The 15,939-nt window shown below is 39.6% G+C and overlaps 1 protein-coding gene across 2 annotated transcripts in view; it reads right to left on the reverse strand.

The window, feature by feature from the left end:
• Positions 1–15,939, reverse strand: part of PCDH19 (protocadherin 19) — a 131,249-nt gene that overhangs the window by 109,979 nt on the left and 5,331 nt on the right. For both annotated transcript variants that reach the window (XM_059158651.1, XM_059158650.1), the window contains exon 2: positions 13,526–13,853. In XM_059158651.1, the coding sequence (XP_059014634.1) occupies positions 13,526–13,853 (328 nt within the window). The remainder of the gene's footprint in view (positions 1–13,525; positions 13,854–15,939) is intronic.

Genomic DNA, 15,939 nt, shown 5'->3' on the forward strand with positions numbered 1-15,939 from the left:
CCCTCCTTTTTTTGTTCCAAATTGTTAGGGGCTATTGTATGCCTCAGATTCTAAAAGCCCAAATATGAAATCAAATATTGAGAAATATTAAAAATGTTCTCCCTCAAACTGGCTACTTGGTCCTAAAAAGGACACTGAAAAAATATATTTTGCTAAAAGTGACTCTTAGACAAAGCCTGTATCATTTTCATAGTATTAAAACTCTGTACAGATTACTGTTTAATGTTACTATTATAAAATCTCGCATTCTAAAAATGAAATTTGTGAACCAGATGTCTAACACTGGTGAGATAAATCTACTTTCACAAGAGTATACATATGGGCAAGAAAAGTGAAGAAGGAAAAAACATTTTTCATAATATTATTTCTCATATTTAAAACATGAATTGTAAAGAAAAGGATTATTTTTTAATGTGAAACTTCATCTGACAGAGACCTCCAAAAAAGGAAAAATAAGAAAAATTTTAAAGGTGTTATCTGATTGAAAATGAAAATAAAGAACATAAATGATATGCCCTGCCTCAGAATAATTCATAATTTTGTGCGACCTTTTTGGTCCTTAATATTTACTGTATAGTATAGTAGTTATCTCTTTTAAGTAATTGCTTTTCTGATCTCAAAAATACTGCAAGTTCAATATAGAAAATTTGGGAAATTATAAAAGTATATTTCAAAAGTAAAAATTGCCTGATTTCCTGCAACCTGTGATAACTATTAATGCTTTGGTAATTTTCCTTCCAGTATTTTTTTCTATGCATATATATTTTTAAATGATTGGAATATACACAGTTTTATTTGTTGATTTCTTTCAATTAATGTATGTTATATAAAGAGTGTTTTCTTGCATCATTAAATATTCCTCAAAGTGTTATTTTAATGTCTTCATAGTATTCTAGCAATGTACATATCATAATGTATTTAGACATTCACCTACTGATGATATTAAGCATATTTTTAGTATTTCAGTTCTATAAATTATACTGAATTTAACACCCCTGAACATGAATTTCTAGGCAAATTTAAAATAATTTCCTTATGATAACATCCAGAAGAAGAGAGTAGATATCTCAGGGATTTTAACATGTATTGACAAACGGCCCCAAGAAAGATTATGTCGGATTTCAATTCTATCAATTATACTACATGGAGCAATATATGAGAACCATACCCTTGCCAATGCTTAGCATATTTTTAAATTTTTCCTAATTCTATAAGTAAAAATAAGACACCTTGCATATCAAATTGCTGTCGGTGGTTCCCCTAAGGTAACGTATTAATAAGGAGAGAGTTGTGGAGACTTTAGCTTCTATTTTATATGTTCCTATATTGTTAGACTTTTTAATAGGTACATATAATGTTTGTAGTTCAAAATTAATAATAGCATTCCATTGTTACTGTTAAATTGCTAAGATTGAAATATTTTTGTATCTTCTGGTAATTTGTAGAGCCTCTTTATGAATTATTTATTTGTGTCTTTGCATAATTTTTATATTGTGGTATTTGTCTTATTTATTGATTTGTAAGACTCTTTATATATTAAAGGCATTGCTTAAATGTCCCCTTATCCAAGATGTCTTCCCTGACCTTTCTAGAGAGCTCTCATTCCTGGCAGAACATATAACTTTACCCTTCTTTATTTTTCTCCATATCATCACCCTACATATTATATATTTATTTGTTTCTTGTTTGTCTGTGTGCATAACAAAGTCAGGGACTTTGTTTTGTTCACTCTCATATCCCCAGCACCTTGAATACTGATTAGCACATAGTTAAGTACTATATAAATATTTATAGAATTAATAAATACAAGTTCTTTGCTATATACATTTAAAATATTTCCCCAGCTTAGAGTTTATTTTTAGTTTAGCTTATCAGACGTTTCTAAATTTTTTATTATTTTTATTAACCTATAATGTATTATTTGCCCCAGAGGTATAAGTCTGTGAATCGTCAGGCTCACACATTTCAGAGCACTCACCATAGAGAGCTGCTGGTCTTTTTCTTTGTGTTCATTTCGTTGCTTCTATGTGTCTGAAGTCCTTTACAATTGGTTTTATTATTTGCATTTTCATCTTAAAATTTTAACTCTTTAATCTGTGGAATTTATGTTGTCATACAGTGAGAAATAAAAACCTATTTTTTCCAATAATATAATCCCAGAGCACCATTTAGTAAATAATCCTTACTTTCTCCATTTTTTTAAATCTATTTAACCTCTCATCTTGTCTTCTCAGTAATAACACAAGCTATGAGGGTTGGTACCTTATGCTTTCTCTATCCCTCAGAGCTGAGCATGGAGCTGGTCAGTAAAGGATGATCTACAAATAATTGGTAGATGGATGAATGGGTGAATGTTTTCAAGCCAAAATATATATATTTTTAGAAGAGCCTAACTACTAAACAGAAAGTCCATTCCCTAAAGTCTGAGGGCAAATCATCATAACCAGAGGGGCAGGATTCACCTAGAATAAATGAATACCCTGCAAGGTCAGGGCATAACAAGCACTATAGAAACTACTAAGTAACAAAACTTAAAAATGCCTGATACTATCCAAAAGGAATTGTATAGCATTGGTCCCTGCCTTCAAGGAGCCCCTGAAAAATATTCTTTAGGGGGCCCAAAAGTAAAACACCTTCCCAAGGACTCCCCAGCTGACCTCCCCTGCCCCTGAAATAGCAGTTTACTCCCTGCAAAAAATAGATTGCTTTGTTACAGATAGTGCCCCAAATCCTGCTCAATGCCATCCACCAGGTTCCAACATGCATTGAGTTTAATGGTTTAATAATTCTGGAATCAAATCTACTTTAAAAGAAAATCTACCTCGCTTTTGGCTCAGAAGCAAAACCCTCATGTGCCCTACATCTATAGATTCTGTAGGGCTTAGTGAACCTCCCATGGCCTGAAATTAAAAATAATGACAACAAAAATATATGTTTTTACTGAATTCTGGCTCATTGGTGATTATCTTCAGCAAACAGCAAATGAGCAAAGCCGTGGTGAACTAACTGCCCCTCATGCCAGAGAATGATGATCAGTGAAATTTATTGTTAAGCATGAATAGTAGCTAAAATATTTATTGTGTGTGAGGTATTAAAATGAGAAAACTTTCAAAGTGGAAGCTTCAAGCAATTGCATTAAAAGTTGCATAATTCGGTTAGATTAACCTTAGAATGGAATAAAAAGCTGCTTATTTCCATAATGCTGGCCTTCTACAGTATGAAAGGTTAGATAATTTATCATGATATACGAAACAGTCCTCAAGAATGCCTAACTTAAAAAGGAGATCTCAGTGACTTCCAGCTCTATGAAATTTTAGGTAGCAAGATAATCAACACAATTTATATTTAAGTGAATTTGTGTTCTTCTGAAGGGTCTAGCTTACCAGGCAAGAAGGGTGTATCTACTACACGTACCTACAGCAAACACCAACCAACTGAAGCAAGGTTAGTATACTCACTGTTACCTTTATGACAGAACTTAACATTGGACAAGAAAACCTATTTGAATGGGGAGGCTACTGAGTTGTTGTTGTTGTTGTTGTTGAGGCTACTGAGTTTTGACATACAACCTACATTAGACACAGAATATGTTGCCCTCCTGTAAAAGCTAAAGGCTGGTAACTATTTCATCACCTGTCATAGATCAGTCCCTTACCTCAATACCACCTACGGAGCAGCTGTTGTGGTCACATGGGCTCAAACCTGAATGCACTCAGCTACAGGAAGCCTTTCAAACCAATCCTATAAAATTCACAAAATTACAGTCAGAGCTGCAAAAGAACTTGAAGATACCCTGACCCAATCTCCTCATGTAATTGTTCCAGGGTTGATATAGTTTGGCATTTGTTTGGATTTTTCAGAACTCTCAATGTCTTGGAGTGGTTTCCTTAGTGACAATAGATTTCAATGAACTAAAGCTCTTCTTTTACGAGGTCTTTAATTCTGTGTCATTGGTTTTGCTAGTGACCTCCTCCCTGATCCCAGAATTACAGTTCTCAATTGTTATCTTTGGGAATACAGTGACTTGGGGTGGCTCACACATTAGAGATAACTGTCCTGATGGAGTTTGCTAGACTCAGAGGGTGAGGAGAGCAAGGTAATGTAAATGTCACACATTCTTGGATTCCCAATACCTCCAAATATGGCACTGTGCACAGCCACAAACCTTGGCAGGTGCGGGTTTTTCTCCACCTCCCATGATCTCTTCCAGATGATCAGAAGTGCAAAGACTAAGTCCCCTGATGCCATTCCAACAATGCCCAGTGCCATGGTATTATGGCTTACTAGTTTTATAAAGTTTTGACCTGTCAGATCACTCTACAAAGTATATCTTGTGCAAAGACAGTTAAAATTTAAGTATACTTTGTGCAAAGACAGTTTAACTATTTCCATTTCAGACATTTTCCTTATTGTATTTTTTTACTGCAACAAGACACATGTATTTTTCCAACTTGAAAATAAAATTCCTCAGTAGAGGTAAAATTCAAAGAGTGACCTGGAGACATAAGGACATATACCCCAGTAGCAAGCTCAGAAACCATACAGAAAATTGGTGTTTCTTATGTGGTATTTGAGATTGTTACTAAAGAGCCATAACTATCATAAATTGTCTTGCAATTTTAATCAGGCAAAGTCCCCTGGAAAAACTTTGATTTAACGCTAATGCCATCATGTTCTCTCCCCTAAGCATTAAGGAACAAACATTACCATTAGCATACCCCATCACTTGAGAGTCTATACTTGAGCAAACAGAAATGCACTAGTAAAAGAAATGACCAGTATGGCAAGGTCAGAGTCAATGCCAACCTTCGGAGTGCTGTGTGCCTGTGTCCTCACCATAGGCCACGGTGCCTGGCAGCAAAGAGGAAGAAAACAGTCTTCCAATAAGCCATTCACCATTACCTATAGCCAGATGCCTCTGCTCAGACCTGCACTTTCAGAGTCCTGCATCCCTCAAACATGTCAAGTTTCAAATATGAATGCTAGATCATAGACATCTTTAGTTGTAAAAAAAAAAAAAAAAAAAAAAAAAAGTTGCTTAAAGGTTAAATCAATCCCCCTGAATGCAGACTGATCCTTGCTCATACATCTCACCTAGAAAAGATATAGTTTTATAGCTAAATACCTGGATGCATCAGCAGCCCAAATAGGATTTCCTCAAGCCAAGTGAATTAAAGGGTTAGAGGAGAGTTTGAAACAGAATTATGTCCAAAAGGCACAAAAAGAGGAACTGAGCCTCAGAAAACAATTTCCAAGGAGCTGAAATTCCCTATAAAGTTTTCTTAAGTTGGGTTGCACACATAGCAATGATTATTTGGCTGCTTCCTACTCAGAACTCTCCATTAAAAATATTTCCCAGGAACTCTGTTCCTGGGCTATATCAAATTGGGGTGCCCTGGCCTCACATGTGGGGGAATAACATCCTATTGTGACTAGACATAGAAGCTTTTCCTCAGGAAGTTAACCAGCAGAGTGTCAAAGGGTGGAGAGCACGACTCTGAGCGCCTAAGCTCATAGACATGTGTATCATCAGGCCAGCCCAGCCCATAAAGTCTCCATTACCACAGAGGCAGAATAAGCAGGTGAGAGAAGCATATCATTTTCTCTCTCTCTCTCTCTCTCTCTCTCTCTCTCTCTATCACACACACACACGCACATACACACTCCTCTAAAGGGAGAGGAATCTGGCCTTTGGATTGAATTTATCTTCCTGCCAGCTTACACAGAGAATCCATTTTGTTGAGAAGAGCAAACTACACAATCTGAGAAGAGGTGCCCTTCATGCTCTGGAAATCAGATTTAGAAATGAAAATAATCCAGAAAGCAGAGACCACCAAGGCCAGTGCTTGTGGCAGTGAGGGAGAGCAGCTTGCCATGGAACAGCAGCCAGATGGGGCCCACTGGGAAAAGCTGAAAACTGGTCACCCTGGCACTCAGAGATTTAATGGAGCATCCAAAGCCTACACACATCAAGGCCGTGCTTAAACATCTGACATGAAGAAGGCCTGGTGCTCGTCCATGAACATGGAGCTCAAGGAGAATGCAGAATTCCCATCAAGCTTCTTGCCTCCTTCGATCAGCAACGGTCTGCTGGAAACTCAAGATAGCTATCCCAACACCTGTCTGTCTGTCCATCCGTCTAACTCTCACTCTCTTTTTTTCTTTCTGAAAAGTAATACTCTAACTCCCCAAAAGCTGAATTCAAAGGAAGTAGAAGAGAACCCTTTCATTTTGCAAAGTAATTCCCAGGCTCTACTGAATCCGAGAACTGCTTATTGACTTGGGGAGCATTTAGAACCTGGAGCAGCAAAGTGAGAGCCATGTCTTTCAGAAGTAAGCCCAGGAGGTTAAAACAAAAAGCACCAAACACATTCCCAATAGGCTTCAGTGCTTCCAGCCACAGACTTTCAAAGAGTGGGGGAAGATGAAGAGGATGGGAAGGGGGCAGCTGTAACCATTAATTTTTTTTTTTAGAACAAATATGAAATGTGGCATTTGTTAAATCCAGGTGACATGTATCTGCCTTCTCTGGACTCCGTGTATTTTAAATATTACATAATTATATCTTTTTTAAGTAAGTGAACTTCAACCAGGAAAGCCAACCAATGAGAATTCAAGAGAATAATGAATTGGCCCACCTTTCAAAGGTTTTGTAAATCTCGCCCATGTGAGGAATCTCACTTTAAGAAAAACAAGACATGTGAAAAATCCAGACTTAACAAAGGACATTGGTCAGGAGTTGTTTATTCACATTATGTGGGGCTCTTTCTTTTACAAACAAATCCACCACAGGTTTTTGGTAAATATGGAATGCCATCACTGCGGTTAATACAGGGTCGAATTTACAAAACACTCACTTGCAGCAAGGCTTTTCAGGAACACAATGACGGTTCAAAGGTATATCCACAGGTCCTCTTGTGTCACCCAATCATATTTTCAGTTCTGGAACAAAAAGCACTTTGAAGCTGTACCAGAGGAACTGCTATCAAGCAAAATGGAGTCTGGTTTGGCCCCAAATGTTAGTTGAGCCATCTGTCCGCTCTGTAACTCCATTTTCATGATTATTGAGTGTAAATACTGGTTCCTTCTCACATCTTTTCCAGGGATGCTGTGGAGCTGTGTGGTCCCAGCCAATATTTTTTAAGCAAAATGCTGAATGATATAACAAATGAGATATCTGCATGGGAGCCCCAGTTCCTGACACTGGCAGAGCGGTGCTCCAGGAAGCTGCAGTACTTTCCATACCGTTCCCTGGGGTGACACAGGGAGGCGCTCGCAGCCTGGGTACACCCACTGGAAGCAGAGTTACCCTCAGCACGCAACCCACACAAAACCACTCCTAACTACACAACAGCCAAGAAGGAAATGTAACTTGAAGAGCATTTCCCTCTACAAACAACTGATCCTCTGGGACTTTCACTTCAAGCCGCTCAATTGTTCGAAGTAAATGAGGCTCACATTAAAGGCCAGCCAGTCACACATCAAGAAATTAAGCCTCCTCTCAGTAGGAGAAAATGGCCGCTCCTGAGCCAGCCTCCTGCCTCTCACACACAGGCCTCTTGTACAAATGGCTTCATTTACCCACATCTGAGACACTCGATCCAGCCAAGCTTGGTCTCCCCTAAGCCCTGAAAGCTGAGATACACAAGCAGAGGGGTCAATATCTGAAACTCCAAGCAGCTGCCTCAGATCCTCTGCAGCGCCATAATTCAAAGACTCCAGCTTTGCCACGAGGTGGATTCATCCTTTTCTTAGCTCTCTAATTCCTAACAAGCAATTCCCCACACCCCTAGCTTCAGCCTCTGGGTGCAAAATACCAAAACCACAACCAAGACTAGGGCAAGGATAGGGAAGGTGAGGTCTGCAGCTCCTCCCACCTTGTAAGTCTGATGGACAATCAAAGAAAAACCAGGTAGGGCCACTAGGACCCCCAAACAAGTGGTCCTCTAATAAGAAGAATTCCAAAGCCTCAGAGCCCTCTATGGAAAATGTCCTGCCTCCAATCCCCCAGGGAGAGAAATCTCAGGATCATTAGCAAGCGCTCTGGCTGAGATCAACTTTAGTGAAGGTGTATGGGGAGAGAGGTGATCTCTAAGGTAACCAGTTAATTGCCAATAAGGAATGATAATAATAAATTAGCAAATACTAATGTAAACTAACTCAGTTCTGCGGCAGTTGCATGGAGACGACAGAGGAACAGTTTATTCTGGAACACATCTTGCAACCAGATCCCTACTGGGAAACACACTGCCTCCCCTAGATGTGAATGGCCCAATAAGATACAATGTAGGCAATGGGTGGCCCTAGAATGTATCCTAGTAGAAGTGGAGCCTTTGATTTTTAGAGAAAAGTGGAGTGCATGCACCTGAAAAGAGGCGGGTTGCACTGTTCCCATTGCCTCCTTCTGATGCCTGAGGGTTACTTTTGACTCTTAGGGATAAGACTTAGGTAGTTCCAAAATGCTGTCATAACAAGAAAAGTAAAAGAAAAATAAAATTAAAAACGCTCACTTAACTGTTTGTTGGTTTGTTTTCATTGGAGGCAGTGTCATTTCCTTGCTATTCAAACCAGCCTCATCATACATATCAATTTCCTAGTGATTTCTGAAATTGACATCTGATAGGTTTGGGGCTGCTTTTCTATTTCCTTAACCCACGGTTTCACTCAAATCCCTGCAAATCCCTAGCTTTAAAATTCTGTTTTAGGGACCAAAGCGTGTTGAGCTGTTTCTTTCTTCCTATTTTTCTTCAAAGCCTAACTAATGTTTCAGTTTCATTATTTGCACTAAGATAACATGCATAGGGACTTCCTGTAAGATAACTGGAAGCATTCAGTTTGGTTTGCCACGTACATTCCTAGTCTGCAAACTCTTCTGCCACTCAGTCCCATAGCAGAGCACACACAGCCTTAGAATGTCTCATACTGAAGATGCCACAGTTTGCTAGCAAAAGGTAGAAAAATAGAACTCAAGATTGAGTTTGAAACCAAAATCTAAATCCTAAATCTAAAATCTAAATCTAAATCTAAAATTCAGGAAGTTTTGACCACTATGATTCCCTCAGAGTATCAGCTCAGAATCATTCAACATTAGAAAACTAAAACTTTAAAATGCCTCACCAAAGAGACTGGGTGTCTAAGCCATTTGACCTCTCGTAAAAGCTGGAAGAGGTCCCACCCACGTCTCCAATAGCAGTAGAAGAAATGAGTTTCATCTTCCTACAGCAATGATCACAGCTTGGGTGACAAAAAGGGTAAAGCAGAGATGCTGATGTACAAATGAATAACACTTTCCAGCATCCAGGGGGGCCCAGTAAGCATGCCTCCATTTCATAAGATTGGAAGAAAAAGTATTTGCCATAATAAGGAGACTCTAAAAATGTTGAAATATTTTTAGAAAAATCTTAGCAAACTGGAAAACCTATTATTATTCTCTCTTCTCAATTCCCCTTCCTTTTCAATCTCTTTTCCCTTCCTTTCACTCTCCTCCCACCACACATACATTCACTCATGCATATACTAAATCTACAGACTAAATATACCAGGATGCCAAGAAATGCAACTCTCACCCTTCAATTTAAAATATTTAAGGGATACCTGACTTCATTAATTCTACAGAAATCTTCTGTAAACAGCAAAGACATCCTCCACTTTTCCTCGCCAAATCTGTGTACAAAACCACAAAATCCACATAGCCAATTTCCGGACCAACATCAGAAGATCTGCAAATAATGATGTGTTATTCTAGGCATGACAGTCTCTGTGATACTAAAGGCTGAGTTCCAATTCCCTAGACTCCTTTCCCTTTACCTTACCTACTTAACTGCATTGAACATCACATTCCCTTTGGTTTCTAGGGCCAACAATATTCAGATGTGGCTAGGTTTGCACACTGATGCAGAAGAGACCTACACTTTTGCAAGCAGCACCAAACCTTAGGAGCTCAACAGTTAAGGCTACATATAAATGATAGCAGGGTTGCCAAGAAAGAAGCAGAAGGGGAGCACTACGAAGTCTACAAAGTAACATGTGGTTAGAAACTCTCTTATATTACTTGCAGGGAAATCATTGGGTGATCTTAGCTCCCCAACCAGACTGAACTCTCCGTGGGCTGCTGCTGCATCTCATATTTATTTGGGATCCCCATGGTACCTGCCACACAGCTGAGCACATTGGATTCTCTAATAATGCTTACTGATATCTAATGCCATGGTGATAAGGTATAATAGAGTGCTCCAAGGGAAGAAGTTCCCCACTCCTTTATGGAGCCACTGTAAAGCCCTGTAACAGACTCTGCAGATAAGGGAGGGAGTGGGTTTGTCACAAGGTAACCCAGCAGAGAAACATAATGTGCAGTGCTTTGGTCTCAATCTGGAGAGTAATAATGTAACATATGCTCAGAAAAGGAAAGTTATCCTGAGTTGAATTGACCTGTTTACTTGTCTGCCTCCTTGTAAACTCCCTAGGGTCAAGGATCAAGTGTTTTATTGTTGGATCCTGGTCAAGTAGTGCAATATCTAGCACATTCTAAATGTGCGACAAATGCTATTGGGGTTAATGAACAGATAAAAGAATGATTTGATGAAATAATGTAAAGAAAAATGTAAGTAACATAAGATTTAATACAGGAGTCTCCATAGAATCTCATTTTTATCACATCATAGCACTTACCACTCTGTTATAACTTCTTAATAAATGGTGGTTTCTTGGATGGATTAATTAATTAATAGGAAATATAAAGAGAAGGTAGGAAATATATCAGGATATTACTATCCTAGGAAAGGAGAATATCCTATTGAATGCCACAGCAGCATAAATCATTCCTGCAAATCACCTATTTGTTTGCTTGTCTCCCCTGTTAGAATGTACATTCCTTGAGACGACAGATCTTTTTAATTTCTGTAACACCAAAGCCTAGAGCAGAAAAAAAGTAGACCTTCAATGAATATAGCTGAAGGTATGAATCAACCATTCTTGCTCTTCTATAGATTTCACTGTACCTAAGTATTCTACCTAGTCCTCATTCAGGGACTTCTGATATGGAAAGAAAAGGAGAAGTATCATTTTCCCCATGCATAACTTTGTGACATTTGCAAGTTAAAATGGCCTCCTATTTCTGGATGGGTTTCTCAGTTGAACTCTACAGGACTGCATATTAGAAATACACACTTGGTCTCACTATGTCTAGGACACACTGCCTTGGCCCTTGACTAGCCCTAGACACTACATAGCTCTGTGATTTAGTTAAATAAGGAGAGCATGTGGCTTTGTGAGTTGGGGAGAAGATCAGAATTCAGACTTTCAATGGATTTTCTAAATAATTGAAGCAATATTTTATTTCATTCTGCCTATAAGAGAATCAAAAAGAACACTAAGATCTTTGATAAACCATGAAGACACACACAGTCATATGTCTCTTGCCCACTGTAAGTATCTCATAAGCACTGGGGCTCACATTTCTCTAGTGCCTTGAATTGATCACAGAAATAATCACCACATCCTCAGATGATGATTATTTTGTCTATCTCCAAAAACAAGAGCAGTCAGTACCTGAACCCACAACGTTGCCATCTTCTACCTCCATTGTTTAACATCCAATATGAATACTCCAAGCACACTACTTTGTAGGTGTTACCTATACAAAACCAACTTAAATTCCTCTTTAGTTACAGTGTCTATGGGGTCACACTCAGGTGTGCAGGCCATTATAAATGATTCTCCAATTATTGTCTAGTGAGGAGATCTATGATTCAGGGAACACGTATGTGTCATACCCTTTACATTACACAATGCCATACTATTTCTTGGACTGACCTTGCATGGTAGATGTGCCCATTTTGTAGATGAGGAAACAGAGACTCAGAAGGATTCCATACCAAGAGGTGTCCCCCAGATTCAAAATCATGGTCTACTTGATTCCACCACATAGCACTACCTCTTCCTTTCCATGGCTAAACTCTTAGTAGTCCACAAGTAGTCCTCCAAAAAGTCTATGATCTAGTTCCTAGTAGTATATACTGATATTCATAATTGTAACAGTGCTTCTGTGGCATGATATTGGATTTTCAATAAATCCTTATATAGAGATTAATAGATAGAAAATACTGGTGCTTTTGTTGCTAGCTGAAGATCATCAATTTCTCATTAAAAGCACTGTTGTTTGGTCCAATTACTTCTGGTGAGAATGATTTTTCAGGAAACTAGGGAAAGCAATTGATTCAATTGCCCTCTGAAATTGATACAAATACTATGAGACCATTTTATATGCATCATAGCCTAGGTAGGTCAGTCTGAATTATTTCCAAGGCAGGAAGGTGGCACTGAAACAGCACTTGGCAGAAAGTTATAGAGCCCTGTGATCTAGTCTCTCCTCCCTTTCTTTCTCTGCCTCTGCACTTCCCTCTTCCTCTCCCCCTCTACCCCACTCCTCTCTCTGTGTGTCTCTCCATGTCCTACTCTGTGAGTCTGAACAACTCCCTTACCATCTCTGGACTCTGTTTCATCTACTGAAGGGTAATCTATCAAGATAACTATTGCAAGGCTCAAAGGAGACAATGATTGGGCACGTGCTTCAAAACCTGTGGAAATGCCTTTCAAATCTACAGTATTCCTTTCATTAGTGGCCTGGAAGAGGGCATATGCCTCCCAGTGCATCAAATTTCCAACCAAAGAGGAACTTAAGCAATTTATGGAAACTCGAAACCAACTTAAGAACCGTTACTTATAGCGTTCCACCCACCCACCCACCATTATCCATGTTATCACCCTACTACCCTGAAATTGTTCAAGAGCCAGCAAACATCAGACCACACAGTGCTAAAAAAAAAAAAAAAAGCTTCCATTTTAAAAACCTTCATACCTGGTAAAGGGAAACAGAACCAACTCAGATCATAGTTAATTTCTGAAAAGTTTGTAATTAGTGACAGTTTCCACCTCCTTGTTTGTCAAATATCACCAAACCAAAAGAACTACCAAGAAATGGCAACGTGGTTTTTTAAATTTTTTTGTTTGCATCCCTTTAACCAGCCCACCCATATTCTTGGGAAAGCACATATATGGCCAAAGAAAAAGAAAAAGGGGGCTTCAGGAAGCTGAATCACTCTTGCACTGGAGAATTGGCCCCTGAGCATTCTAGGGTTCACCCATCTTTAACACTGCTTGTCGATCCACTCTTTCTCAGCCACTTTAACTGGAACACTGGTACCGCTGGCTGGCAAGCATACCGCATTTGCAACAGGTGGAGCAAATTCATATTATGCCAGAACGCCATACAGAGACTTCCAAGGTACAGAGCCCTTGAGCTCCCACCCTTAAATCCACCCCTACAAAGACCCAATATGTTGGGCTATCCTTTGCCCCAAGAGACCCTGCTGGCAAACATTGACTACAGAAATGGGCTTATGCAAAGAAGTCCTCCCCACCCCTGCAGGGGAATTCTGCAGCCTAGAGGCCTAAGCGGGTCTGGGGGAGCAACATGGGAAAGAGAGCCAGCCAGGAGGACCTCTTAGAACCCCTTAGCTGCACTCACCTCAGGCAGAGGCACACCGTTGATGATCAAGTCTGGCTGCTGGGGGCCCTGGCTGTTGAAAGAGTGATGGTAGATGTGGTTGGCACTGGTATTGCGGGTATTCTGGTTTTCCACATTCAGGAAAGTGCTCTCTGAGCGACGGCAGCCCAGGGGCAGTGTCTGCTGGTGGTAGTCGAAATAGTTGAGGGAGGAAGTCAGGGAGGAGCAACTGACAACGTTCATCTTGTCTGTCTCCTCCACATCCCGGGGTACCAGACGGATGTCATTCTTACTGATTTTTTTCTTCTTGTTTGATTTCTTTTGATGCCCATAGGAGTACTCGGCGATTCTGCGTGACAAAAAAAAAAAAAAAGGAAGAAAAAGGAAACGTGTATTGCTAATGCTCTCCCAAACCATGCGTTGGTTAATAAATATTAAGCACCCCAGAGGGTTGCACCCCTTCTCTGCTCCAGCTTCTTATTCTGGTGCATTACATCATCAGGTTTCTCCTGTGCTTTGTACATGTGAAAACAAGCTAAGGGCCATAGAGTTTTCATATAAAACATACAAACCTCCCACTCCTCCACCACCCCCCCAAAATGTTTCTATACTCTGGATGTGCAATTTCTCATTGCCAGTGGCTACTTAGCAAGAGTGGGGAGGACAGGGAAAGTTGAGCCTATAGGAAAGAAAGCATGAAAATGGTCAAGTCTGGAGCTTCCCTGGAACCCAAAGGAACCTCTGGGTGAAATAAGAAGCAAGTATTAATTTAAAAGAAGAGGCGACAGAAGGAATTAAAAAATAATCTCCTTTCCAGTTCCTCCAGGCATTTGCCATGTAGCAAACACCCTCAGTCAGATATCTCTTTGACCTGATCAGTTTTGAAGTGGGTTAGATCAAACCCCACCCTTTGATGTAACCTCAGCTTCTCTACTCCACACCCTCCTTCCCCCTGTCCTACCCCTGCCCCCCTTCCACTCCCTACCCTACCCCCTCCTCTCCTGGAGAAAGTGGAGAGCCAAACCCATTTGAATGAGGGGAAGTGCTTTTTACCTCTTTCCCCTTAGGCTCACTTTCTCCTCTGCCTTTTTGTCTTGCTCCTTGCTAATGGGAGAAACCGAGATGCAATGCGGACACTTGCTGTTTTGTCCTTTTATAAAATAGCCCAGGAGACAAGTGATGGTTAAACAATTACTGCAAAGGAATTTAAAGGTTAGTGCATTCAGCATCCTTCTCCATTCAGGTGCACCTACAAGCAGCTGTGCTGCAACTGGAACATAAAGAGCTCAATTTAATTAACACTGACACAGACCCAGCAACGTGCACCGAAGACACCAAGCATTAAGAGACTTGTCAAAAGAAATACATTGAATTGTAGCTAGATTCTAAAAGTCATTTATTCCTTTGTACATAATGATTCACCTCATTGTTGGAAAATTCAATTTCTGGGTAATAATCAGCAAAACAATAGGGTTAATAAATAATACAGGTTGATCTTTACAAGGGAAAGACTGTGACTGTCTTCCTGATCAACAAAGCTAATTGTCTGAATACAAAAAGCCGAATTCAGCAGCAATTGCAGATCACCTCACAAGTCTCATAAATGAATGCATTTGAGGAAGAGGCTCAGGAGGGGCTGAGAAAAGAAAACCTCTTGTCTAATACATGAAAAGACAGGCTTTCTAAAAGGTCTAAGCATACAGGGAAATTGCATATTTCCCGAGGCAAATTCTTACTCTATCCCAGGGATGTTCCTAGGGCTGAGCAGTTACATTCCCCTTGCCCTTTCGCTGTGTTCAGGCATACATGCAGCTGATGCTACTGGAGCTTAAGAGCAGATAAAATCCCAAAGACCCCAGGACTAGGGCTTATTTTCTTCTCTAATCTGTTTATAGAATCAATGGGAAGTTTTAATGATTTTGTTTACCCATGATGGATAAGTTTGGCAATGCCCCGTCCAATTAGTTGGCTGAGGCATTCACTGAGCAGCCCTTTCTGTATTGACCAATTATTTAATTAAACTGTACTTTATTAATCCCAAACCATCATGGGGAACAGAGCTCTTTACAAAATACACATGTGAGTGAAGTTGGAGAGCACTAAGATTTTCTTTTTTTCTTTTCTATTTTTTTTTTAATTTCAAATGCTCTCTTCCCTGTTTAATGATCTCCCTGGCAAGCTCTCAGAAAGAGCTCTCACTTCTAGTCATATATCACCAAGAAGTGGCAAAGCCTTCACTATCTTTATTTCAAGATGATTTCTTTTTCATCAAGAAAAGGGTCTTACACATTTACTTTACACTACAGAAATGGCTTAAAAAGAGTCCACCCTATCATTATCTCTATATAAATAAAATTTTACAGACCCCCCCCCCATTTTTCTCCTATAAAAATCGCCACTGGCAGTCACAGGTTTCAAAGGTAAGAGCAATATTA

The sequence above is a fragment of the Mustela lutreola genome, chromosome X (genome assembly GCF_030435805.1).
Source record: "Mustela lutreola isolate mMusLut2 chromosome X, mMusLut2.pri, whole genome shotgun sequence".
NCBI lineage: Eukaryota > Metazoa > Chordata > Mammalia > Carnivora > Mustelidae > Mustela > Mustela lutreola.